Consider the following 25,905-nt stretch of genomic DNA (forward strand, 5'->3'; position numbering starts at 1 on the left):
CTTGTTCCCATTTTTGTTTGGTTTTACCACTTGTTTCCTCGTTCTCCTTTTCTTGTGGTTTAATATACATGTTATAAATTTTTTGATTATCATTGTGTCTGTAATCACATATTCAAAATTACTTCCTTCTGGTAACCTCAGACTGTTTCCTAATTTGTCCTTCAAGTAGGATTTCAGTTGGTAGTATGCCAACATTGTATCGTAAGTTATATTATATTTATATTTCAATTGTTCAAAGGATAATAGTTTATTTCCCGAAAAACAATTTTCTATTCTTTTGATCCCTTTTTTCTCCCATTCTCTCAAGGAAAGGTTATCTATTGTAAAAGGGATTAGCTGATTTTGCATCAGTATTAGTTTTGGTAGTTGGTAATTTGTTTTATTCCTTTCTACATCAATCTTCTTCCAAATGTTGAGCAGATGATGTAATACCGGAGAATTCCTACGTTGTACCAATTTTTCATCCCATTTATATATGTTCAGGTATCTTCTCCCCTATTTTATCTAGTTTTAATCTAGTCCAATCTGGCTTTTCCCTTGTTCGATAAAAATCTGATAGGTATCTTAATTGTGCGGCTCTATAATAATTTTTAAAGTTTGGCAGTTGTAAGCCTCCTGGTTTATACCATTCTGTTAATTTATCTAGTGCTATCCTCGCATTCCCCCCTTTCCATAAAAATATCCTTATTATTTTCTTTAAATCCTTGAAAAATTTCTCTGTTAAGCGTATTGGTAATGTCTGAAGTAGGTATTGTATCCTTGGGAAAATGTTCATTTTAATACAGTTTATCCTTCCTATGAGTGTTAGTGGTAAATCTTTCCAATGCTCTAAGTCGTCTTGTAATTTTTTCATTAGTGGATAATAATTGAGTTTATATAGATGGCCGAGGTTTTTATTTATTTGTATACCTAGATATCGCATTGCTTGCGTTTGCCATCTGAATGGTGATTCTTTCTTAAATTTTGAGAAATCCGCATTATTCATTGGCATTGCTTCACTTTTATTTGTGTTAATCTTGTACCCCGACACTTCTACATATTCCTTCAATTTCCTATGTAATTCTTTTATTGATATTTCTGGTTCTGCTAAGTATATTATAACGTCATCTGCAAATAGACTGATTTTATATTCCTTGTCTTTTATTTTTATCCCTTTTATTTTATTTTCTGTTCTTATCAGTTCTGCTAGTGGTTCTATGGCTAATGCGAACAATAAAGGAGATAATGGGCATCCCTGCCTTGTTGATCTGCTGAAGTTAAATTGTTTTGATATATATCCATTTACTGTCACTTTCGCCAATGGCCCCTTATATAATGCATTAATCCAATTAATATATTTCTCTGGTAAGCTGAATTTTTGTAGTACTTTGAATAAATAATTCCATTCTACTCTGTCAAAGGCCTTCTCTGCGTCTAAAGCAACCGCTACTGTTGGAGTTTTATTTCCTTCTACTGCATGAATTAAGTTAATAAATTTACAGATATTGTCTGTTGTTCGTCTTTTTTTAATAAATCCATTTTGGTCTAGATTTACTATTTTTGGTACATAGTCGGCTAATCTGTTTGCTAATAGTTTAGCTATTATCTTATAATCTGTGTTAAGTAAAGATATCGGTGTATATGACGCTGGTGTAAGTGGATCTTTCCCTGTCTTTGGTATTACTGTAATTATTGCTGTTTTACATGACTCTGGTAAGCTTTGTGTTTTATCAGTCTGGTTGATTACTTCCAGAAGGGGAGGAATTGATAAATTTTATAGAATTCTATTGGGAATCCATCCTCTCCTGGTGTTTTATTGTTCGGTAGTTTTTTTATTATCTCCTGTATTTCTTCTATTTCAAATGGTTTTGTTAATTTATTTTGTTCCTCTGTTTGTAATTTTGGTTGTTCAATTTTAGTTAAAAATTCATCTATTTTATCTTCTTTCCCTTCATTTTCAGTTTGATATAGTTGTTTGTAGAATTCTCTGAAGTTTTCATTAATCTCTGTTGGATTATATGTGATTTGCTTGTCTTTTTTCCTTAATGCCAATACCATTCTCTTAGTTTGTTCTGTCTTAAGCTGCCACCACGCTAGAATTTTGTGCGTTTTTTCTCCTAGTTCATAATATTTATGTTTTGTCTTCATTATGTTCTTCTCCACCTTATATGTTTGTAGTGTTTCATATTTTTTTTTTTATCTGCCAATTCTCTTCTTTTAGTTGTGTCTTCCTTCATTGCTAATTCTTTTTCTATATTTGCTATTTCCCTTTCCAACTGTTCTGTTTCCCGATTGTAGTCCTTCTTCATCTTAGTTACATAACTTATTATTTGCCCTCTGATGAATGCTTTCATTGCGCCCCATAGTATAAACTTATCTTTCACTGATTCTGTATTTATTTCAAAGTACATTTTAATTTGTCGTTCAATTAATTCTCTAAAATCCTGCCTTTTAAGTAGCATGGAGTTTAATCTCCACCTATACATTCTTGGTGGGATGTCCTCTAACTCTATTGTCAATAACAGGGGTACCCTTCACTAATTTAATGGAGTGGAGTTAGATGACATTGTAAATAACTATGAAGTTGAAAACCCCTCTTTTTAAATGGACAAAATAAGCACCAACACATTTTAAAAACTTTTCCAGTGAGGAGATGATTGAGGAATTGAGATTGATGATGAAGAAATATGACACACATTTTACTGCCAAATCTGCATGAAAGCCAAGGAAACCAATGGTAATGAGGTCAAAAATTGGAAGCCATACATTTTCTGTGAAAATGACTTCACAGAATCATGCACATTGTAAACACAATACGACAAAAGTAAATGTCTCACAGACAATGGCAGAATTTTTTGCAAGCTTTCACTTGCATTATTCAAAGCTTTAGCGTTCCTGTATTATATCCAACTATATTGCTCTACCACTTGCAGAGCTATCCTGTTACTCAGTGAAAGAAAAAAAATCTATAATTAAAAATTTAATGGCATTGCACCATGATTCATCCAATAGAGCAGAGTTGGAGGCTGCATCAGATGGCGCACACAGGCAGCTGCGTTTGAAAATGGATAGATTTTCTCTTTAAAAATGTGCAACTATTTACAGTTTAGAAACAGTGGAAATTATTTTGCTAATTAGTTATGCAGAAACGCAGATATTAATGCATCTTGGTTCATATCCATCAGAATCCTCTGATGAAACTTCATTCCTTGGCTCCTTCATTGCTATGCAGGCGAATGCACCTACAATTGGAACTGCAAACGCCTCATCTAGGAGAGATCCCTAAGTTATGAAGAACTGAATTATTTCAGTGGGAGTTTTGGGGATGAAAGAATGGGTGGAGTGAGAGGGGCCAGAAATGATGAAGGAGAGTTTCCTCATCCTTGTCACAACTTAGCAACTCCTGCTGCAAGGTTCCAGGCAGCTGATTGCATCGCAGGCCCAACAATATTGAATATGAATAGTCTGACAAAATAATCAGGAAATTAACATCAAGAAACAACTGGAGCACAGACAAAACATGTTGGAAATACTCAGCAGGCTGTTGATGAAAAGAGAAGCAGACCCAAAATTCTTTCTCCATGGAAGGTGGCCAACTCGCTGAGTGTTTCCAGCATTAATTAGTTTTAAGAGAAAATGAACATCTTTCATTGATAAAAAGTGTTTAATTTCCAAAGTTAAGATCTCCCAAATGACTTCACAGAATCTGGCCTTTTCACCATTCATCCACCCCAACCAAGTTGGTTTCCGGAGTTGTCCGACCTGCATGTGTGCAGCCCCTACCCCACAAAACCATGCTAATCTACGTCTAAATGGCTTTTAAATCAAGTCAGTGCCCTAACTCTGCCTCTTTTTCTGACAGCTCATTCCACATCCACAATCTTGTGTGAAAATCCTCCTCAGCCTCCCTTGAAACCTCACCTTCCATCTCTGCCCCCGAGCTCTCAACCTTGGGGAAAAGGCTGACCTTCCATACCGAAACAAGGCTGCATGAGAAGATACGAGATAGAAAAGTTCAAACAACACTGTAACTGTGTCAAGAAAGTCCAAAAAGACTGAAGAATTAGAGAGCTTTGGAAAATGATGATACTGAAGCCACCAACTAGTTAAAAGTGAGCAGGAAAATCGTTACTGGAAAAGCACAGAGAAGTGATGGTGATAGAACTGCTCGTGATAGAACTGCATGATGTAATGGAGAGGGTGGGGTAATTAAAAACAGGTATAAAAAATATTACCATAAAGCCAAGGAGTTTTGAAAGGTAATCTGAGTGGCAAAAATGTAAATAGGAAATGCTGGAAAACTCAGCAACTCAAGCAGCATCCACAGAGAGAAAAAAAAACAATTAAATAAGCCAAAGAACCTTCATCAGCTGCAGTGGTGCTGCCCAATCTGCCGAGCATTTCACGTATTTTCTATTTTTATTTGAACTTTCTGGAATCTACATATTTTTTAAAAACTTTTCTATAGCCCCTTTCACACTTGCAAGTGCTCCCAGGAATTAACGGCCTATCAGACTAAAAGGGATCAAGTGTGAAAGCAAAATCTTCTCAACGCTTGTACTTGGGGTAGACTGCCTCGACCCCAAGTACAAGCCCCGGCGTATGCAGATGTCAGCGTTATCATCAGGCTAGGGTAGAATGGGAAATTGCATTCTGGGATAGATGAAAGAAGAAAGGTGAAAAAAGAAAAGATTGAAATGAAGGTGCAAACTTTGCCACGGGAAAGTCGTAGCGGGAGGGGGGGGGGAAATAAATAGCAATAGCAGACAATTTTTAAACATCAAGGGAAAATTGGTAGCGCTATAGCGCACAATTTATAAAGTCCATGGGGAAAAAATGATGGAGGACCTGACTTCCCAGAATGCTGTGCAGCAGAGAAACCCCTCTATGAGGGCTCTGTGCATACAGCCCTTTGTCTCATGGATTTCTGGGAGGGCAGGTCCGCATCACTTCTTCCTACAGTATTTCTATATTGTGTACTATAGTGCTACCAATTTCCCAAGCTGTATAAAATTGTACACGACAGTGCCACCAATTTTTCCATGCTGTTTAAAAATTATCATCTATTGCTATTTATTGCTAGCATGGTCCATTATGTAGGTCGGCACAACAACAGGGGTTGAAGGGCTCATATTGTGCTGTATATCAAGCTTAATTATGCTATAATTAATTTTGTTTGAATACATTGATCAGGATTTAGGGCAGGTCACCATCACTCAATGCAACCTGTAGAAGGAACAACAATCCTAACCCTGGGGATGGCTCCTTGCAAGTGGGAATGCATGCAGTGCCCCAGTTAAGAGTGGTCAAGTACGAACAGCAAAAAATGCTATTCCTATCCTGGGACAATTTAGTGGAATGCAAGTATAAAGGGGGCTTATGAGTGGCAGAGCTTTGGATGCCCTTATTTTTTTGTACGTTGGAAGGTTGACAAGACGAGTGACAACACAGCAAATCCAAAGGTAACAAAAGTTTGGATGATATTTGCAATGGTCTAAGAGCTGCGTTGGAGGCAGATTCAGAGGTGGGAGGAGGTGGCCTTTCCAACTTTGAAGAGGTTCAGATGTATCTGTCAGACCAGGAGCTCATCTTTAGGGCAAAATTCTGCACATAGATTCATCAGAGGCTGTGGTCTTTAAGGTGATGATGGAATTGATCCAGACAAGTTGCTTTGTTTCATTTCAAAATGGATCATTTATTATTATTAATCTCGGTTTCATTTGAAATATAAGTAACAATAGCGTTAGAGAATTTAGAAAAACAATGAGAAATCTGCCTTAGTTAGAGGTTTCACTTGATCAAAGCAAACGCCTGAAGCCTCTGATGGTTACACAGCTTGTAATTATATTGGGCATCTCAAGAGACAAAGACTATTCAAGGATTCACAGGATGAGTTAGGATCTCTTTCTCTCCAAATGGAAGAGGAAAGCAACACACATCAACAAGCATGACAAATAAGACCAAATGCCAGATGAGTGCGACAAATTTTGGACAAGCTGGAGTTTATCAGTAAACACACAAGGGCAAGATCAGATGAATTGCTTGAGGCATCACTGTCTTGTGAGGCTCCAATTTGTGCATTCTACTGCAGTAAAACCCCTGCTATCCAGCACCTAGAGGCAGGATGTGAATTTTCCGGTTACTTGAGGTTGTGTGTTGCGTGAATTGGTGAACTGACCGTGGGGGGGTTTTCCAATTTTAATCTTTCTTATTTTTTTACCCACCATAAATCTCAACGTACAAGATGACCCTTAAAGCATCTAAAAAACACGCCAAAAACAGGGGTCATCTTGTAAGCCAGTTACAAAAATATGACCTTAAAATTCTACACAAAATACCACTCGATTGGTTCCAATAACCCCACTCAGACCCAAGCCTACAACACATTTTTAAGATACCAATGTATTAGAAAGAATTTTTGTTGTTTAAAAAAAAGATCTAAAATCCTTCAAAATCACTATCATTGTCTGAGATAAAGAACTCGGCGAGCACATCCGGAATCTCACTGTTTACACCGTCATCATGCGGGTCCCTGTCTGAATCTGATGAGTCAGCTTCCACTTCGTCATCAGTATCCCACAATAAAACATCCTCCGAATCCTCCAGTGCACTGGAGACACCGCACTTTTTGGAAGACTTTATTACAGTGTCTACTTTTACCTTATCCCATGGTTTACATTCCAATGTTTTATTGCCTATCATGTCAAAATTTTTGGGGAGGGTTTCATCCATTTCCATTATTTAACAATGAAAACTGATGTTTCTGTCACTGATGTATAATAAACTGCTAAAAACTGATAATTTTATGATCAAGATCTTATTTCTGAGCAATATTTGCTTTTTGTTGCATTACCAGATTTTTCCTGTTCATGAGACGGCTGCACCAGCCTACTTTACCTCTACTGTGTTCTAGGTTTGACCTTGCCCATTTCAGTGCTCTGATTTTATTTCTTGCCTCTGTTCAAGTACCCATTCTGCAATGTGATTTTCCAATTCTGGCCAACGAGTGATTCTTCTTCTCAACCAATATTGCTTCTTTAGAATTTTTCTTAAAACATCTTCATTCTTTCTCCACTCTCTCACCATCTTCTCCTCTGTCAAATCTCCTCGCAGCGGCACCAGTTGGTAGATTCCTTGGCCACTTCGCTGACTTTTAACTTAAAACTTGCTTCATTCTTTCTTCATCTTGCTGGAGGTTCCATGATTTCACCCACCTTCTCGCCGCACCCAACAACTCAGTCAACATACATATTTGGGGGGGGGGGGGGGGGGTTGTCTTATACACTCGATATATATGGCTGCCAGTTACTTGCTTTCAGGGTAACGGGGACTTTACCATACAGGTACTTCCAACGTACATCCATGTTCCATTCTGGATGACCAGCTGATTCTTGAAATGGATATATGTCGGAACTGCCCTATCAGTGATACCGAAGAGTAAAATGATCAATTTCTTTCCATTCTCTATCTCCGAATCCTTCTCATTCTCTCTTTTGCTGCGGACCCTGAGCACTTTGTGGACTCTGCTGGCCTCTTAAAAATCTGTCTGACCGTCAGAATCAGACCAACAGAATCAGAAAAAAACTGGGACACAAGGAGTTAAAATGCGGAGAAATATCTCAACATGGCAATCACCAAGGCCAGCTCTGCTTGATTTTCACCGTAATCACACAGATTTTATGTTTTTTCTTTATTTTTAAAAAACATTTGGTCATATGTGCTGGACGCGAGTCGGGGAGTACCTGTATATACACAACCCAATATCAGAAATGACATCAAGCTGATGCAAATTATACTTAATCTTGAATTCAACTTCTGGTCAAAGCTGGGAAAGTCTGAAACAAAAGGAGCCCATCAATCAAAATTTACCCAAAAATATTTCAATTTTTCACAAATCAGTCAAGGAATTAAAAAGAGTCTTAACTCACTTGGAGTTTTAAAATTCTACAAGTTATGCAGTTTTATTTAAAAGGTTGTTACATACAGCCAGAAACTTACTGTATTAAATCTGCATTTGATAGTTGTTACACAGCAAAGGTCTAAAAGCGATTGCAACAAAAAATAATTTGGAACCACAACAGTTTTTCCATATGAGCAAATGAATGATCACAGGTGGAAAAGAACTTCATGTTTAGCTGTTTCCACCCGTGTACAAGCCATTTGTCAGCACATTGTATAATATCGAGAGGGGGGGGGGGGGGGGAGAGGTGTCCACTGTTGCAACATTGAAAAAGAACTGCTCTGCTTACACATGTCCAACATGCCGCATCTCAGTCATACGCAATGCAGTGATGAGCCCAAGCAGTGGGTTCTCTGCGGAGGTTCTGCACAGCAGCAGATGACAGCTGGCTCTGGAATCATTGCAAAAAATGAAAATAACCAGAGCAACACCAAGGGCAGCAGAACGATTGTTTTCACAAAGATTGTTATGCATGCACAGGTATCTCCTATTTTTAAATACTAATAAGAATCAAGTATATTACATAAAAAGGACAATATGATAGAATGCAACATTTATAAAATTTATATTAAATTGCCTCTGTTTCTCCAGCCTCAAAGGCCCCACACATAACCGATTGTCTGATCTACGGAAGTCTCTCATTCAATGTGCAATTAATGCAAAACATGACACAACTGCAGAAGAAAGAACGTAATTGTTCAATACATTTTGCATTTTCAAGGAATCTTGAGCAGTTTCCAAGTCAAGCACTTATTTTGGAAAAGTTGTCAACTTCAGTCATTCACTGCAGCACCTACTTTAGCAGGGAATTCTTCTTTTCTTCTTTGGCTTGGCTTCGCGGACGAAGATTTATGGAGGGGGTAAAAAGTCCATGTCAGCTGCAGGCTCGTTTGTGGCTGACAAGTCCGATGCGGGACAGGCAGACACGGTTGCAGCGGTTGCAGGGGAAAATTGGTGGGTTGGGGTTGGGTGTTGGGTTTTTCCTCCTTTGCCTTTTGTCAGTGAGGTGGGCTCTGCGATCTTCTTCAAAGGAGGTTGCTGCCCGCCAAACTGTGAGGCGCCAAGATGCACGGTTTGAGGCGTTATCAGCCCACTGGCGGTGGTCAATGTGGCAGGCACCAAGAGATTTCTTTAGGCAGTCCTTGTACCTTTTCTTTGGTGCACCTCTGTCACGGTGGCCAGTGGAGAGCTCGCCATATAACACGATCTTGGGAAGGCGATGGTCCTCCATTCTGGAGACGTGACCCATCCAGCGCAGCTGGATCTTCAGCAGCGTGGACTCGATGCTGTCGACCTCTGCCATCTCGAGTACTTCGACGTTAGGGATGAAAGCGCTCCAATGGATGTTGAGGATGGAGCGGAGACAAGCAGGGAATTACACCATTGGTTAATAGGCATCACTTCCAGAAATGCAGCACTCCCTCAACAGTTATCAATCCATTTCATGTGCTCAAGACCTGGCATGAAAAGTGAACCAAAACACAAAAGGGCAGGTACCATAAGTGAGTCATGAAAACATGATACAAAATATTTCAATGTCCTTGTATAAAAGTTTTGCGAAAACATAACCAATTCCTTTCCTTCAATACTTCAGGGAACAACACTAATACTGCAAGAAGCTGCTCCACACACTTTGGTCTCACAGCTGTGGCAATTTATTTGTTGTATAAATTTGGAACTCCTAAATTATGAACAGTGATTATAATTGCTAACTTTTCTGAACATAGTCAATAAGAATCTTTTCCCAAAAAAATTGGATATTGTTGATCATTTTTAACTTGGGAAATGATCATATTTATCAATTAAAATTATGCATTCCAGTCTCTGGTTTGTTATCAGAATTGTTCAAGATATGTCTAACTATGGAAAGGAAGTCGGGATATCCAGTGAGTTGATGCGCTAAAATCGCTCGGAGAAGATTTCATGCAGCAATTCTGCAACGATGCATTTTTGACACACTCACTGTTGCAAGGCGCTGGCCTGGACCAAAATTCTTCCAAACAAAACTGGACAGTCTGCCAGTCTGGTCAACCACCACTGCCTCCAAACTGCTGGATCAACATTACCAAGGGCTGAAGCCCCATGCCACACAAGATGAGGGTGAAGGATGATGATTGCTGAGATTATTATTATTATTATTATTATCAGTAAGTCTAGAACTCTTTTTCAAATCCAAGATTATTAAAAGAAATATAAATTACACAAATGTCATGGTGCGATTTGTCTGGTGTTTGGATGATTAGTTCAGTAATGTAACCAAAGCAACCATGAATTGGGCTCTCATCAGCAAAATGAGGTTACCCTTTCAAACACTGAACCTTTTCCACTCTAACACCAAACTCTGCACTTTTGTTTCATTTGGCTCAACCCATTGTACTCAAAGATTGGTTGACTTGTCTGGAAAACAAAAATTTTCCACTATCTTGGAACATGTGACAATAAAGAATTGAATCATATATCCCTCCCCCACCTTTCTTTCAATATCTCCTCCTCATTGACTCTTCCCAAATCATCCTACATTATAATCCAAGGTTTTGAAGGCTATTATGCAAATGACCCACTTGAGATTACTTTTTACGGTGAACAGAGTCTCAAACATTATTGTGCCTGAAGATCTCAAAGACTGCAATGTTTAACTCAGCTGCACAATTCATTACAGCAATTGCAGAAATGACAGAAACTGGAGTATGGAGATGTAACAACCATCCACAATTATTATCTGTCACCCCCTAACCTTACAACTTCCTCCCTTCCTCAAAGCCTATGATGCACAATCATTAACACAGGGAACATGAGAGTCCCCCTCAACTCACATAGATTCAGGAATTGCACCACAACGGCTCTGGAAAGTAGCCATTAGTACCATCAGGAACAGAATATAAAGTAGGACAGCACAGGAACTTGCTCACCACATCTGCACTAACCACAAAGTCAATCTCAACTAATCCTCTATCTGGTCCATATTCCCTGCCTGTTCATGTACCTTAAACGTGGCTGTCATAAGACAGGTATGTTTCTAGTTAAAAGAAAATCCATCAAAACAACAAGTGGATCTTAAATCATTTATCCAATTGGACTTTTTATCTATAAAGAGATTTAGAATGTGAATGGTCATTTCATTAACAAAAAAACATGTAATTGCTTCATGACTAAAGGCATAAGAAATACAACACATCTATCATGTTTATCATCTGATAATGTTACATTTCATTTGGCTTGTTTAAAGGTGAGGCAAAAATACTGCAATTGATTGTTGACGATGCATGAAGAACACAGATATATTTAGATTTATTGAGAATATCACAAAGTTAATCAAGGCATTGAATAATCATTCCAATGTATATTTCTGCAACTAGCCATGTGATTTTCTCGTTAGTGAAGAACCATCTGTGATCCGTTCTTTATTATTATTAGTTCTTCATGTCAGCAGGAAGGAAAGCAACTCAGACCAACCATATAATAACCGGACAAAGTATACACCACTGAAAAATATGGAATGGCTGAATATTAGCCCAGAGTAAATTAGCAAAAATATTAACAAGATCATTTTGGAATACCAGAACATAAAAGTTAATAGCTGACATTTTCAGCGACCAAAATCGAATGGCCCAAATACAAAAAGACAGAATCAAGGAATTCAACCCCCTAAAATTGCAAATCAAAGGATGGGATTAATTGCATCACAATAAGCTTTACCTTCCTGCCCAAAACAGGCAATCATTTTTTTTAAAAAGGTTACCAGATTGTGTCACCCAAAGGCACCTACGCTTCATAAGCATAATGTTTCCATACTTAGAGACAATTTAAAATGAGCAATACATTCTCATTCTGACTGTCTGCCAAAGTTTCATCCATTTTAGGAGACTAAAAACCTATTTATATCAGTTCCACTTGTGTTTATTTGTCACATTACACCTTCCACTGTGAGTAGGGTTCTTCTGCAAGCAGACTGAGAGGTTAGCTCGAACATTGATACAGCCATGCAAACAGAAGACTTATAATGTAAAGATAAATTTGTACCAAGCAAGAAGAATGTTTGAGTACTGTGTGGTTCATTTTGGAGACGAATGGCTGTGGGGAAGGAACTGTCTTTAAGCCTGATGGTGTGCACTGCCACACATTTGAGCCTCCTCCACGATGTGAGGTGAGAGAGTGGATCAGGATGTGACAGGTTATTTGGTATGTTGGTTGCCTTCCCTTGGTTGTGGGAGGTTCAGATGGAGTCCATGAAGAACTCCATCCTCCAACTTCTTTCAACATTGATGTCCTCCAAGATTCTGCCCAATTTTCCAAAGGGATGAAATGTTTGAGTTCCAGGGATAATCATGCATATTTGACACAAAATTCTGATGATCGATCGTGTCTGAAAGCTCCGATGATTTTTTATTGGAGCAGAAAATCCCTATTTCAAACTGTCCGTCCTTTTAATGCATCTGCAGCAGGGCAACAATGTGGACTCATTTGGAAGGTGGGGAGAGCAAAGCAAACTTCCCTCTTCATAAATGGTATCCACTGATGCATACTGCAAAACATCTTTGAAAAGCAAATACCAAAAAAAAAAAAAAAAAAAAAAAAAAAAAAAAAAAAAAAAAAAAAAAAAAAAAGCAAATACCAGCAAAATACAGATGTTCCCATTCTTCTCTGCTCATGGCAGCATTCGATAGATCCATTGAATGAGTCAGGTTTCACAGCAGTGACTGTAATTAAAAGCACACCTTGGAAGTTGCTGAGACTGGTTTCTAGCAGTGGCAAAATGATTGAGGCAGTTCAGATTCCAATGATTATCACACAATTCAGGAACATCTTATAACCATAGCACATCAAATGTCAATACAAATGGAAATATAAAGCTTAATTATTCTTTGAAAAAGATGATATTGATTTAGCTGAATTACAACTTCCTTAATTTTACAAGGTTAAGGGGGAAAAAATATCAGGAAAAACTGGAATGGGGGTTGGGGGGGGGGGGTGGGGAATGATACAAAGAGAATTAGGTAATGGGATTCCTGATTGTGAAGCACATTTCATGCCTCAAATTCTCAAGCACAAAAATGTTCATAACTTAGGAAATATTCATGACCCAAAATCTAATATGCAGGTGAAACTGTCAAAGTATAAACTTGGCTGATTTTAGACGGGCACCTCCTGAGACAAGTTGAAGCATTAATATCTTAAGTGTTTACTGTACTTGTCACAAAATAACTGGTGGTGAGAGGGGTTCTTCTGTGAGCAGCCTGATGGGCTGTCTCCAACATTCGCACACCAAATGCCAGAACTACTTTGCTATCATCTTCAAACAAATCGGTGCCCTCTTGGAAATTGTTCAAAAAAAGTAACTGTGCCAGTGGGCATTCATTTAATGAGCAGAGAGAATAATAAAATTAAAGATTTTGCTGTTAAGAGATATTCAGCCATCACTTTGAAAGATTTTGTGTATGAATATTTTTAATGCAATTGCGGTACATTTTCACTTCTTCTGGAAATATCTAGATTAATTCAATTAACTCTTGCTGCATCATCTGCACACCACTCACTTCCTTCTGAAAACGGGTAGGTGCAGGTCAATGGTTAAAAAAGGGTCCGGACTCAAAACGTTCACTTGACCATTTCTCCCCACGGATGCTGCCAGACCTGCTGAGTTCCTCCATCTTCTTATTGCTTTCTTAAGATTTCACCATCTGCAGTTTTGGTGTTTCTCTGCTTTTAAGTCACGACTCACTAAATATTTTAACTGAGTATTCGTGGCAAAAACAATTTTGGCTGTCAATTTATTTTTTTCATTGGTCATTTTCTTTTCCTGAACAAATATTGAAAGTATTCAAAAAATGCAGAACACAAATGGCTAGATTGTGAGCAGAAGAATGAAGACCTAGAATTAAATAAAATTGCTGATCTCCAATTCACACAATTCATGTTAGTAATTTTCTTGCATTATCTGGCCATTGAATGAAATGACTTTTTCCATTTTGTTATTCAAATTAAAATTTGTTTTGTCACTATTCTTAATCTTTCTTAGAGAGACTCCAAATGCAAAGAACTATCAAAATGATTTAAATTGGAAAGTTCAGAACAAAAATTGATTCATTATTTTCAGAATTTCAAATCTAGGTTGGTAAATAGAGTCAAAATATTGATCAACTATATTAGAAATTGACAATGGAAAAGATTTGTTCCCTCATACACTTTTAATCAGCTAATTTATAAAGTTCAAATTTTAGGTTTATTGTCAGAGTACATTTGAAGACATCATATACAACCCTGAGATTCTTTTTCCTGCGGGCCAGGCAAAATTTCTACATCAGTCATGCAAATAAACGACTCAAGGAAAGATAACTATACAAAAGAAGAAATTTTAATAAAAACGGTCAACCAGTTTACCTATCTCGGCTGCACCATTTCATCAGATGCAAGGATCGACAATGAGATAGACAACAGACTCGCCAAGGCAAATAGCGCCTTTGGAAGACTACACAAAAGAGTCTGGAAAAACAACCAACTGAAAAACCTCACAAAGATAAGCGTATACAGAGCCGTTGTCATACCCACACTCCTGTTCGGCTCCGAATCATGGGTCCTCTACCGGCATCACCTACGGCTCCTAGAACGCTTCCACCAGCGTTGTCTCCGCTCCATCCTCAACATTCATTGGAGCGCTTTCATCCCTAACGTCGAAGTACTCGAGATGGCAGAGGTCGACAGCATCGAGTCCACGCTGCTGAAGATCCAGCTGCGCTGGGTGGGTCACGTCTCCAGAATGGAGGACCATCGCCTTCCCAAGATCGTGTTATATGGCGAGCTCTCCACTGGCCACCGTGACAGAGGTGCACCAAAGAAAAGGTACAAGGACTGCCTAAAGAAATTTCTTGGTGCCTGCCACATTGACCACCGCCAGTGGGCTGATATCGCCTCAAACCGTGCATCTTTGCGCCTCACAGTTTGGCGGGCAGCAACCTCCTTTGAAGAAGACCGCAGAGCCCACCTCACTGACAAAAGGCAAAGGAGGAAAAACCCAACACCCAACCCCAACCCACCAATTTTCCCCTGCAACCACTGCAACCGTGTCTGCCTGTCCCACATCGGACTTGTCAGCCACAAACTAGCCTGCAGCTGACGTGGACTTTTACCCCCTCCATAGATCTTTGTCCGCGAAGCCAAGCCAAAAAGAAAGAGAATATAAACAAACTGACTGTGCAATACAAAAAATAAATATTCATTTACAAATAATGTGCAAAGTCAGAGTCCTTAAATGAGTCTCTGATTGAATTTATTGTTGAGGAGTCTGATGGTGGAGGGATAGCAGTTGTTCCTGAACCTGGTGGCACTAGTCCTAGTATTAATATTTTTTAATAATTTAAATAAATTATTAAGTTCTACTTAATTTGCAAGTTGTCCAGACTATTGTACTTTTCTACAGGGAACAATTCCATTGGAGAGCAGCAGCAATCATGAAGGATTCACACCACCTGGCACAAGCTCTGTTCTTGCAGCTGCCATCAGCAAAGAGGTATCGGTGCCACAAGACTCTCACCACCAGGTACCCCTCCACCTCAGGCTCCTCAATAACAAACTCAATCAGGGATTCTTACTCTTACGTCTGCATTTTATTGTTTTCCTTTCTCTCTGTTTTGCACAGTTTGTTTCGATTTCTTTATTTGTTTACATGTGCGTATTTAGTACAGTTTTTTTTCTCACTCTCAATAACTGGTAATTCTGCCTCACCTGAAGGGAAAAGAATCTCAGGGTTGTATGTGATGTCATGGATGTACTCTGAAAATTTCATGTTTAGAATCAAAGTTAACAAGCAATTCCAACGTTGGTGTGGTTGGACCAAGTCTGCAGGGAAGGAAAACAGAAGGAAAACCTGTAGCAACAGACCTGGTCAGCCACAAGTTGTGGTCCAGCGATGGAAAGGCTGGAAGAAATAGAGCAAGCACTCTTCCGAAGCACAAAGAGAAATTACTGGAAGCTGCAAGTCACACAGCATTCTAGGAAAGGTGGAACAGAGTCAGCATTGAGTTTGCATGGACCTAAAACATTAATTCTGCTTCTCCTTCTACAGATGTTGCTACATCTGCTGAGGATTTCCAATATTTTCTGTTTTCTTTTTAACTTTAGACATGCAGCACAGTAACAGGCCATTTCGTCCCACAAGTTCATGCCACCCTTTCGAGCCCACACTTTCCTGCTTTGGCAGTTGATTTTATTTTCCGATACTCTTTCAGAACTCCAGATCCCACAAGTCTTATGGCATCAGGTCACACATTTGTAAGGAATCCTTCTGAACACAGTACAGTATCATTGCTCAGCTGATGATTTGGTTCTCCTCCATCACTTCTACCTCCTGCAGACATTGCTGACTTTATACAATGGACACCCAAAAACTAGAATGGGGAGCGCCACTATGCTAAATTGTAGGACTGGCAGCTCAAAAGTGGACATCCATGAAGGGATTGTGGAATCTTTATTCACAGGCAAATAATACGTAGCATTATGGCCTTAAATCTCATCTCTCTATTTCTACCCACTGCCATTAAAATGCAGAAGACCAGACCTAGTTTATTGAAATACTTTAAAAACAAGGTGACAACCTTACAAAAGCTGCACCAAAATCAGGATTTATTGGTGTTTTGCGACAGCATCATAGTCCAAATATACATATTTATAACCATCTTATGATATTAGCATAAAAAATAAAATAAAATAAAATAATAATAACAGTGAACGAAAACTAAGGCTGTGTCTTTGGTTCACTGATCATTCAGGAATCTGATGGTGGAGGGGAAGAAGCTGTCCTTGAACCGCTGAGTGCTCATCTTTAGGCTCCTGTACCTTTTCCCTAATGGTAGCAGAGTGAAGAGGGCATGGGCTGGGTGGTGGGGGCCCTTGAGGAGAGAGGCTGCTTTATTTTTTAAGACATCGCCTCATGTAGATGTCCTCTATGGAGTGGTCTGGAGCCTGTGATGTCACAGGCCGAATTACAACCCTCTGAAGTTGATTCTTGTCCTGATAGTTGGTGCATCCATACCAGGCAGTGATGCAACCAGCCAGAATGCTCTCCACAATAACAGAGCAAAGGACTATATGTGTAACAACCAATAAAAACAGCATTCAGTGGAAGGAACGAGTGATTCCACTGAAATTTTGCAGTCTTGCCATTACTTAAGCAGTGGTAAAAATGAATGGAGAAGTGGACTCCAAGGTCATTCCCTTTGGGTGGTTATCAGAGCAGTTAACACAATGTTATTACAACCCTAGCATTCAGAGTTCAAATCCAGCACTGTCTGTAAAGAGTTTTTATGTTCTCCCCATGTCTGTTTCCCCTGGATGCTCCAGTTTCTTCTGCCCTTCAGAACGTATGGGGTTGTAGGTGAATTTGGGCAGCACCCAAATTAATGGGTGGAATCGGCTTCTCCCGTGCTGTAAATTTAAATTTAAATAAAAACAAGAATCAAACAATGGTGAATGACAATGATGAGGGTGCAGCCAGAATGCCAGGTGGGCATTCTACAAGATTCCCCCATCACAGAAACCAGGGGTCATGAAGTCAGATTCGTTCCATGTGATAAAGAGCAGCAACTTTGAGTACTGGATTCAGCAAAGGTCATGGAACCAGAAAACATTCCACTTGCTGCATTAAAGATATACTCCACAACTTGCTGTGTTGACCCAGTAGTTACAACACTGGCACTGACAAAGTATAAACAGGTGGCGTGGTCAGCACAACACTATTACAGCGCCAACAATTGTGACCGGGGGGTTCAAATCCTGAGCTGTCTGTAAGGAGTTCTCCAATGTCTGCTTGGCTTTTCCCCAGGGGCTCTGGTTTCCTCCCACGATTCAAAGCGTACCTGCAGTTGGTGGTGGTGGTGGGGTCGGGGAGGGGGGGTCAATTGGGTAGCACAGGCTTGTGGGCCTAAAGGGCCTGTTACCATGCTGTATATTTGTCTAAATTTCAAAATTTTAAAAATTCAAAATTGCAACTGTATCAGGTACTGGTGAGACCGCACCTGAAGTACTGTGTCCAGTTCTGGTCTCCGTATTTGAGGAAGGTTATACTGGCCTTGGAGACGGTCCATGGAGGTTTACTAAGTTGATCTCTGGGATGAAGGGGTTGACTTATGATGAAAGATTAAATCGTCTAGGATTGTATTCGCTCGAGTTCAGAAGAATGAGAGGAGCTCTTATAGAAACATATAGGATTATGAAGGGTATGGATAGGATAGATGTAGAAAGGTTTTTTGAGCTGGCCGGGGAAACTAAAACGGGAGGACACAGTCTCAAGATTCGGGGGAGTAGATTTAGGACAGATGAGGAAAAATAGTTTTTCCCAGAGAGTGGTGAATGATTGGAATTCTCTATCCAGGGAAGTGGTTGAGGCTGCTTCATTAGACATATTTAAAATTCGGTTAGATAAATTTTTACATGATAGAGGAATTAGGGGTTATGGGGAGAAGGCAGGTAGGTGGAGTTAGGTCATAAATTAGATCAGCTATGATCTTATTGAATGGCAGAGCAGGTTCGATGGGCCATTTTTGGCCTACTCCTGTTCCTACTCCCTATGTTCCTTTGTTCTAAATAAGATTTATAAAATTGTACACAGATATGTTCTGTCCAGAAAAATGAGGAAAAGACCAATCCAACTAAACATTGCATAATTAATATGACCTTGAACATAAAAAAGGAATATATCAAGTGGCACTCATTCATCAGTAATGTGCTCATTGAGGCTGGGTTGTGGCTCTCAACCCCAATAACAGCACAGTTCCGTGTTGAGTTCCAGAGGACAGAGATCACCCGAAACATCTAGGCATCATTTGACTGAGCGAAGCATCAAGGGTCCTGATAATATTGAAGTTAATGGATATCAGCCCTTTGTATTCAACCTCACACAAAGGAGGAAGGTTGTGGATGCAGCCAATACATAGGTGAAGATGCACTGTCTTACCAAGCCCCAAAGCTCCAGCTGTTGCATCAATGACCTATCCAAATATAATCAACAGGAATATTCACTGTTGAGTGTGGATCGTTCAGTTTCATTGGCAGAAAATTGAATGGACTATGGGTACCTGCAGAAAGAAGATCCAGACAAACTTCAAACAACATTTGCACTGCACAGGTACAAGGAACAAAAGTAGGCCATTTGGCCATCGAGTCTGCTCAGTAAATCCACCCTGAGAGGAACTGTTCTCACATCTAGCTCCAATTTCCTGCCTTTTCTCCATATCCCTTGATACCCTGACAAATTAGATACCTATCAATCTCCTTCTTAAACTCCCCCAATGATCAGGGCTCCACAGATGTAATCCACAAATCCATGATTCTCTGACTAAAGACATTTCTACTCATTTCTGTTTTAACTGGGTGCCTTCTAAGTGTGCCCTCTTGTTCTGGATTCACCCCCCCCCCCCCAAACCAAGGGAAACAACTTATTCACATCTACTCCGTCCAATCTCTTCAGCATTCAAAATATTTCTTTGAGATCCCCCTCATTCTTCTATAGGCCAATGGGTTATGCTACATCGGGGGGCACCGTGCAAAGCAATGAACATCTCCTCTTAGGAGACTAATCACTCGTGCTCACTATTAAACATGGCACCCGTGCTGAGTCCCACACCATTTATATCCTTGGAATACCACAGAACAGAAACCATGTTGAATCAGTCCTATAAAGATTATGATTATAAGAACAGTTTAAAGTCTGAGTTTCTGGCATGGAGTGACTTATTTATTGACTGCTCAAAGCATTACTAACAGAAACAAGACACGCAGGAGTGCAGGGGTATGTTTGTCTGAGTACAGCTCATACAACACACACAAGAGATACCAGCAATGATATAAATGATAGTTGATGCCATCCTATCCATCATGTGAAAGATTCACTCACGCCCTCCACCATCATCCAGCACACCATAAGCAGATAAATGTATACTTTCCTGACCTCCTTTGATTTAAACTTGCAAACCTGCTTCAATCAGCTGGATAGATGAAGGAGGTAAGTGCATGGACATTTATGGCTGTTCCATCTTTACTGCAGGCCATAGCAGGTCAAAATGAAGCATCTTCAAATATTATTAGGCTGTTTGTCAGACATCCAGTTCTGAAGTGGAAATTTCTACTTCTTAAATATTGGGAATATCTGAGCAAATGCCTTGGATCTTCATCCCTGGTTCCATTCCCCGGTGACCAGATCAATCCATTCTAACAGATATTTGAAACTGATCCTAACTCATTGGAAGACAGAGTCATACCTGACCCTGGGTTGAGCATAAAACTAACATTCAAGTTATCATTGTAACATGGAACCTTGGCATTTCTGGCCAACTCCACCCCTGCCTGACACCCTCATTCTTCTAACTGTGTCAATTCCAGCATAACATCTGCTTGTTTCCTCAGAATATTGTCTTCAGTTCTGGTCACACCATTACAGGAAGGATGTGGAAGCTATGGAGAGATGCAGAGGAGATTTACCAGGATGTTGCCTGGATTGGAAAATATGTCTTATGAGGCAAGGATGGCAGAGCTTGGGCTTTTCTCTTTGGAGCGAAGAAGAATTAGAGGTGACTTAAGAGAGGCCCACAAGATTATGAGAGGCAGCACCTATTTCCCCAGGGTGGGAGGAGCAAACACCAGAGGACATCTGTACAAAGTGAAGGGAGGAAGGTTTACGGAAGACATCAGAGGTTCTTTTTTTATAAACACACACAGAGAGCTGTGGAAGACCGGAATGTATTGTCAGGAGTGGTGGTATAAGCTGGAACAATAGGGGCATTTCAGAAGCCCTTTTTTACAAGATCCCACAGTACTGCTGTAAAGAAGACCTGTCATTAAGTCGGCTTTGCTTTTTCAAATTGAACCAAACAACACCAGCATAATTCTGCCCCGATCTGTCATTTTACAAAGCATGCCGACATTCAGTGTCTAGAATGACGGCTCGTTCTTTTCACACAGATGTCGATTCAGCGCTGTGACTACCTCCACTGCCAAGTTAAAGACAGGACTACAATGAACCCTCCATTCCATGTTCATACCTTCATTCCCCGCAATTAAGGGGTAATATTCACACCTTGAAGAGGCTGTGTGAAAAGGGGCTAGAGATTCTTAGACAGGTACTTGGATGAAGAAAAATAGAGGGATGCGAGGTAGAGAGGGTTTAGTTTTTTTTTGTTAAGTTATATATTTGAGCACAACATAGTGAGCTCAAGAGCCAGTACAGTATGTTCAATTTACTCTCCATAAGATTCAGGTCATCTGAACCACACCCTCTTCTTTCCGATGCTGATATAGCCATCAAATTTGATTCATTCATCACCTTGATCCATGTAATCATTTTTAAATCCCTCCATGGTATCCCGTTCCCAGTTTGGAACTCAACTTTATACAATGAAATATTTGAGCTCCTCTATTTCCATTCTTGTGACCATAAAAAAAATCTGATCAGTCTTGGATGGTGGTGGTATCTTCATTGAATGCTCAAAAGGTCTGGAATTCCCTCGCGAATGTCTGGGCTTCTCCAATATGTCTCAAAATCAAATGCACTTGGGATTTTTTCTTTTGCTTTTCAGAGATAGGAAAAAATATATAATTTAACAATGGCCAAAAACTGGTGACTTTTAGATCAATAAATATGACACCAAAAACTTTTTTCTTCCTGTAAAGCAATGTTCAAAAGTATTAATTTACAAAATTTATGAGTGCAAAACCATACCAAAACACATGTTGGACAAGCATGTGGGCAAATTACTTCAATGAGAAGTTTTGTATTTTTGAATAAAAACTCAATACATCAGTTGAGTGAAACTGCAATATTCTGAAGATTCAAAGTTAACAAGGATTGTTTATCAAACCTTCTGGTTAGTTGATGCTTTTAAATCAAGATTATTTCATGTATTATTTCAGCAACTTTTATTCAGACTATTTCTGCATTCTGATACCCAACTTACTAAAGTTAACGGCAACTACTGATCAGAGTTCTGCATCTGCCAATATCTTATTTTAACAAACGTATGTGTAATTAAAAAGTGATGCCATGATGTACAAATATATCCAACTATATTTATAAAATGTCTACAATACCTCTGCTTCAATAATGTTACAAAATTGTCATCATTAAACTTTCATTCAAAATGCTTAATTTGAACATGTTAAAAATATGGTGATTGGAATCAAGATTAAAGGTTCATTCAAGTAATTATCAATGCATATTGGGTTCAGCGACTATGTCCTTAAAGTGCAAGCTTTGGATCAAAAGAACATGCAACTTTTGCTACCATCTTAGCAGCTGAATACCTTGAGATTTTTCTTTAAAAGTTACAGAATCATACTGCACCTATTTCTAAATGTCAAGTTAGTATTTTTTAAATTTTCCTTCAGCAAATAAAATTTGGCATCAAAAAGACTTGCCCACGTAACCAAAAGCACAGGCAATGAGGCCCCACCCATTTCTGAAAGCCACCAATAGTGGTCCACACCAAATCCTACCCCCGACCATTTCCCTAATCAACTGACAGGCCCAAATAGTTCTCATACCTATGGATGTCCCAAAATGGTCCGCTTCTCTGCGTGTAGGAAGGTTACAGAGGCATATTTCACAAAACAAAGCTAATTTAAATAGCCCTGAAAGAGAAAATGTATATACTGCCAGAAAAATAATGATATAAATTTAGCTGCCATTATTTGATTTCCTTTCCTTTTCTCCCCCAAATCAGAAGAAATTGCTCTAAATCCTTTACTTTTCAAAATGAAAAAGAAAGACAACAAGCTGTTCAGGAAAGGGTCACCATTTTCTGTTTAATGCTGATCAAACATTGAAAAACAGCAGCAAAAAGGCTTTCAGCATTAATAAAGATGATTTCATAATAAATATTTGACAAGGCAAGGAATCTATAAAATGCATCCTTTTTGGATAGGCCAAAATAAATAAGCCTACCTCCGAGGGCTGAAGAGATCATCCATGGTCAAAACAAGTCCTTTAGGTTTAATTATATCCCCAAGTCTGGCTACAGACTGCAGTGAAAGCAAAACTCTCCCTTTTTCCTACTCTCAGTACTCAAAATGGTGGCACACGCAGTCTCTGAGAGACCTTAGAAAGCTTTCACTGAGCTTGTGCTGTGACCTCAGCCACCACGCAGAGCGTAAAAACTTCCCCTCAAAATGTCAGCACTGAGCATGTGCCATGACCCTGTCTCCCTCACATACAGAGCAATCAATCTCTCCCTTTATGTTCTCTAAATAAGCATGCAGAACCAGCTCCCAGCTCCAGGGAGCTTCAGTGAGATTGCTAAAAGAAAAGGGCCCTATCAAGGGGGGTACTGTGACAAACATCAAACCAAGATCAGTTCAGATTGATGTTGGTTAGTATACGTTGCTAAACAATCGCAGTCACAAGACTCACTATTAAAAACCATGCACTAAATAGAAACAGTTAGTCCAAAAAAAAATTATCAATGTGAAAACACCTCATATCCAAAAATCTACTTGCTTCCTCCAGTAATTTATTTCTGCAAAATAAGGGTTTCTGTGAATATTTTATATCCTGCTCAGAGGCAATGGCACAAAACAATATTGAAACTAATAAAATTCGCATCAATTTAAATGTATTCTTTATCATTATTTTTATTCAGCAAAATTATCAAAGCATATATAACATGTAATCTTATTTTTTTAAATAATTTAAACATATGGCAGGTATGTTGGATGTGTTCATTATTATCATGCCAAAGGAGGAGGGAATTTGGCCATTTCAGTCTCTGCTGGGTCTCTGCAACCCATTTATCTTGCTCCCCATCCTTTCTCCGTAACCATTAATTGCTTTTCCTTTCTCAAAGTCATTCCCAATTCCTTTCTGACTGCTGCTCTTGAAGCTGTCTGCAAAACCCCCAAAAGCTCAGTATATTAACCTGACCTTTTTGGACTCTCTGCAAGGTAGTCAAGAAGTTATCAGCATTTTGCACAATGACAGGAATGCGAGTTACCCCATCGTTCTTGAGAGCCTTGTTTCATCTCTGTTAAAAGTTTGAGTAGACCTCCATCCTCCTCCCCAGATTTCTGTCACTCTCAATACCGTGAAAAAAATTAATTTAAATCCGATATTACAACAAAGGTTTTATTTCTTTGTTCTTAAATGCATAAGAACGTGTGTAAAAAAATTGGAAGATGTCATCGCACATCTCATCAGAGCCAGTGCTTGCAACTTCAATCCATTCAGATTATCCAGCAGAAGGCACCAAGCAGAGGCCAAATATACACGTTTCTGTGAAGGCACTGCTTCATATGGATTTACATTCATGTACTAATCCTACACTGAATGCAGAGTCATTTCAGTCTTTAAGGCAGAACCAAGACAAACTGATTTGTAATGAGTGTTTCTTAAAGTTTCATCATCTGTTGATGCCTTGAAACTTCACAAAGTTACTTCCACCATAATTCAAAAGTAGTAAAATTTTTCCATTGATGTGAAATTACTTTGCTTTTTGGGAAATATTATCTTTTCTTTAACAGGACCTCGATATTTATCAAAAGAACTGTGAATCACCAGTCAGAGGATTAACGGCAATGAACAAAAATGAAAATGAAACAAAAGAGCAAGAGAAATTGCATTTTACATGGGATTTTACTATAATTTTGTTAGGTTAAGAAACAGTGCGTGCAGGCCTGGTTTCCCAAATGGGAAATGCAAATCAGAATTTATTGTCACGAAATTCATTGTTTTGTGGCAGCGTCACCGTGCAACCATTCATAGAAACCACCTTAAAGCAATAAATAAAATAGTGCAGGAAAAGTCAAAGTAAGGCAGTGTCTTTGGTTCACTGATCATTCAGGAATCTGATGGGGGGGAAAGAAGCTGTCCTTGTGCCACTCAATGCTCATTTTTAGGCTCCTGTACCTTTTTCCCGAAGGTAGCAGAGTGAAGAGGGCATGGCCTGGGTGATGGGGGCCCTTGAGGATAGAGGCTGGTTTCTTAAGTCACTGTCTCTTGTAGATGTCTTCATTTGAGGGAAGTTTGGTGGCTGTGATGTCACAGGCCGAGTTAACAACCCTCTTGAGTTTTTTTTTCTTGTCCTGAGAGTTGGTGCCTCCATACCAGACAGTGATGCAACCAGTCAGAATGCTCTCCACGGTACACCTGGAGAAGTTGAGGTGTATGCACTGAGATAGAAGGAAATGCAGCAGAATTTGACTTGTTTAATTGCTGTGATTCTTTGGAGAGAATTTGGGAAAGGTTGGATGGAATTGCCCTGTGATACCACAGGAAGAAGCCCAGGGCAATACTCCAGAACGAAGCCCAGGGCGATACTCCAGAACAGCCATTCTCCACCTTTTTTACAGGTCTGCTCCCACCCCACCCCTAGGCCTCTGCTCAGTTTATGGGCCCCCTTCCCTGTGAATGGTCAAGTTTAGTTGGCTCTTCTGTACTTACCTTCTACTGACTATATGAAAAAAGCATTTAAAAAATATTTCATGATTTCAGTCCATGCCCCCTTTAAACGTGCTGTTGCCCACAGAGGAGCCTTATGGCCCCCAATGAAAATGGCTGCTTGAGACTAGCCATTCTCAACTTGTGGGTGGTTTGTGGGAGGTCATCAGACAAATTTTACTGGAATAATAAACAAACCATATGTAAAACGAGGTTGTAAGTTTGAAAAAAGCAACAGAAATTCTCAGAAACATCATCTCACCTCAAAAAGACCAGTCAGTGGTCTGGGAAAGGGATTGAACTCACCAGTAACATCTCTACCACAACCACCCCTACTTGTGGAATTGTCATAAGCTCCTGGCAAAAAGTAATGGAATCCTTAAGGTGGTCAGTAATAAAAGGTTGATAATCATTGCTCTAGAGCACACATGTCAAACTCAGGCCCGCGGGCCAAATTTGGCCCGTGATATAATTATATTTGGCCCACAAGATCATATCAAATATGTATTAGAGCTGGCCCACTGGCCGCCGCGCCAGTATAGCGCATGCACAG

General features: G+C 39.4%; 1 protein-coding gene across 13 annotated transcripts in view; it reads right to left on the minus strand.

Moving 5' to 3' along the window:
• The window catches only part of rerea (arginine-glutamic acid dipeptide (RE) repeats a), a 502,370-nt gene that overhangs the window by 220,554 nt on the left and 255,911 nt on the right, over positions 1-25,905 (minus strand). Inside the window, exon 1 of one of the 13 annotated variants that reach the window (XM_069918393.1) lies at positions 22,866-22,999. The exons of the other annotated variants lie outside the window; for them this stretch is intronic. Within the exon in view, the coding sequence (XP_069774494.1) occupies positions 22,866-22,891 (26 nt within the window). The 5' untranslated portion in view covers positions 22,892-22,999. Of the gene's footprint in view, positions 1-22,865; positions 23,000-25,905 lie in introns of those variants that run through there. 13 annotated transcript variants of the gene reach the window in all.

The sequence above is a fragment of the Narcine bancroftii genome, chromosome 2, assembly GCF_036971445.1.
Source record: "Narcine bancroftii isolate sNarBan1 chromosome 2, sNarBan1.hap1, whole genome shotgun sequence".
In the NCBI taxonomy this organism is placed as follows: domain Eukaryota; kingdom Metazoa; phylum Chordata; class Chondrichthyes; order Torpediniformes; family Narcinidae; genus Narcine; species Narcine bancroftii.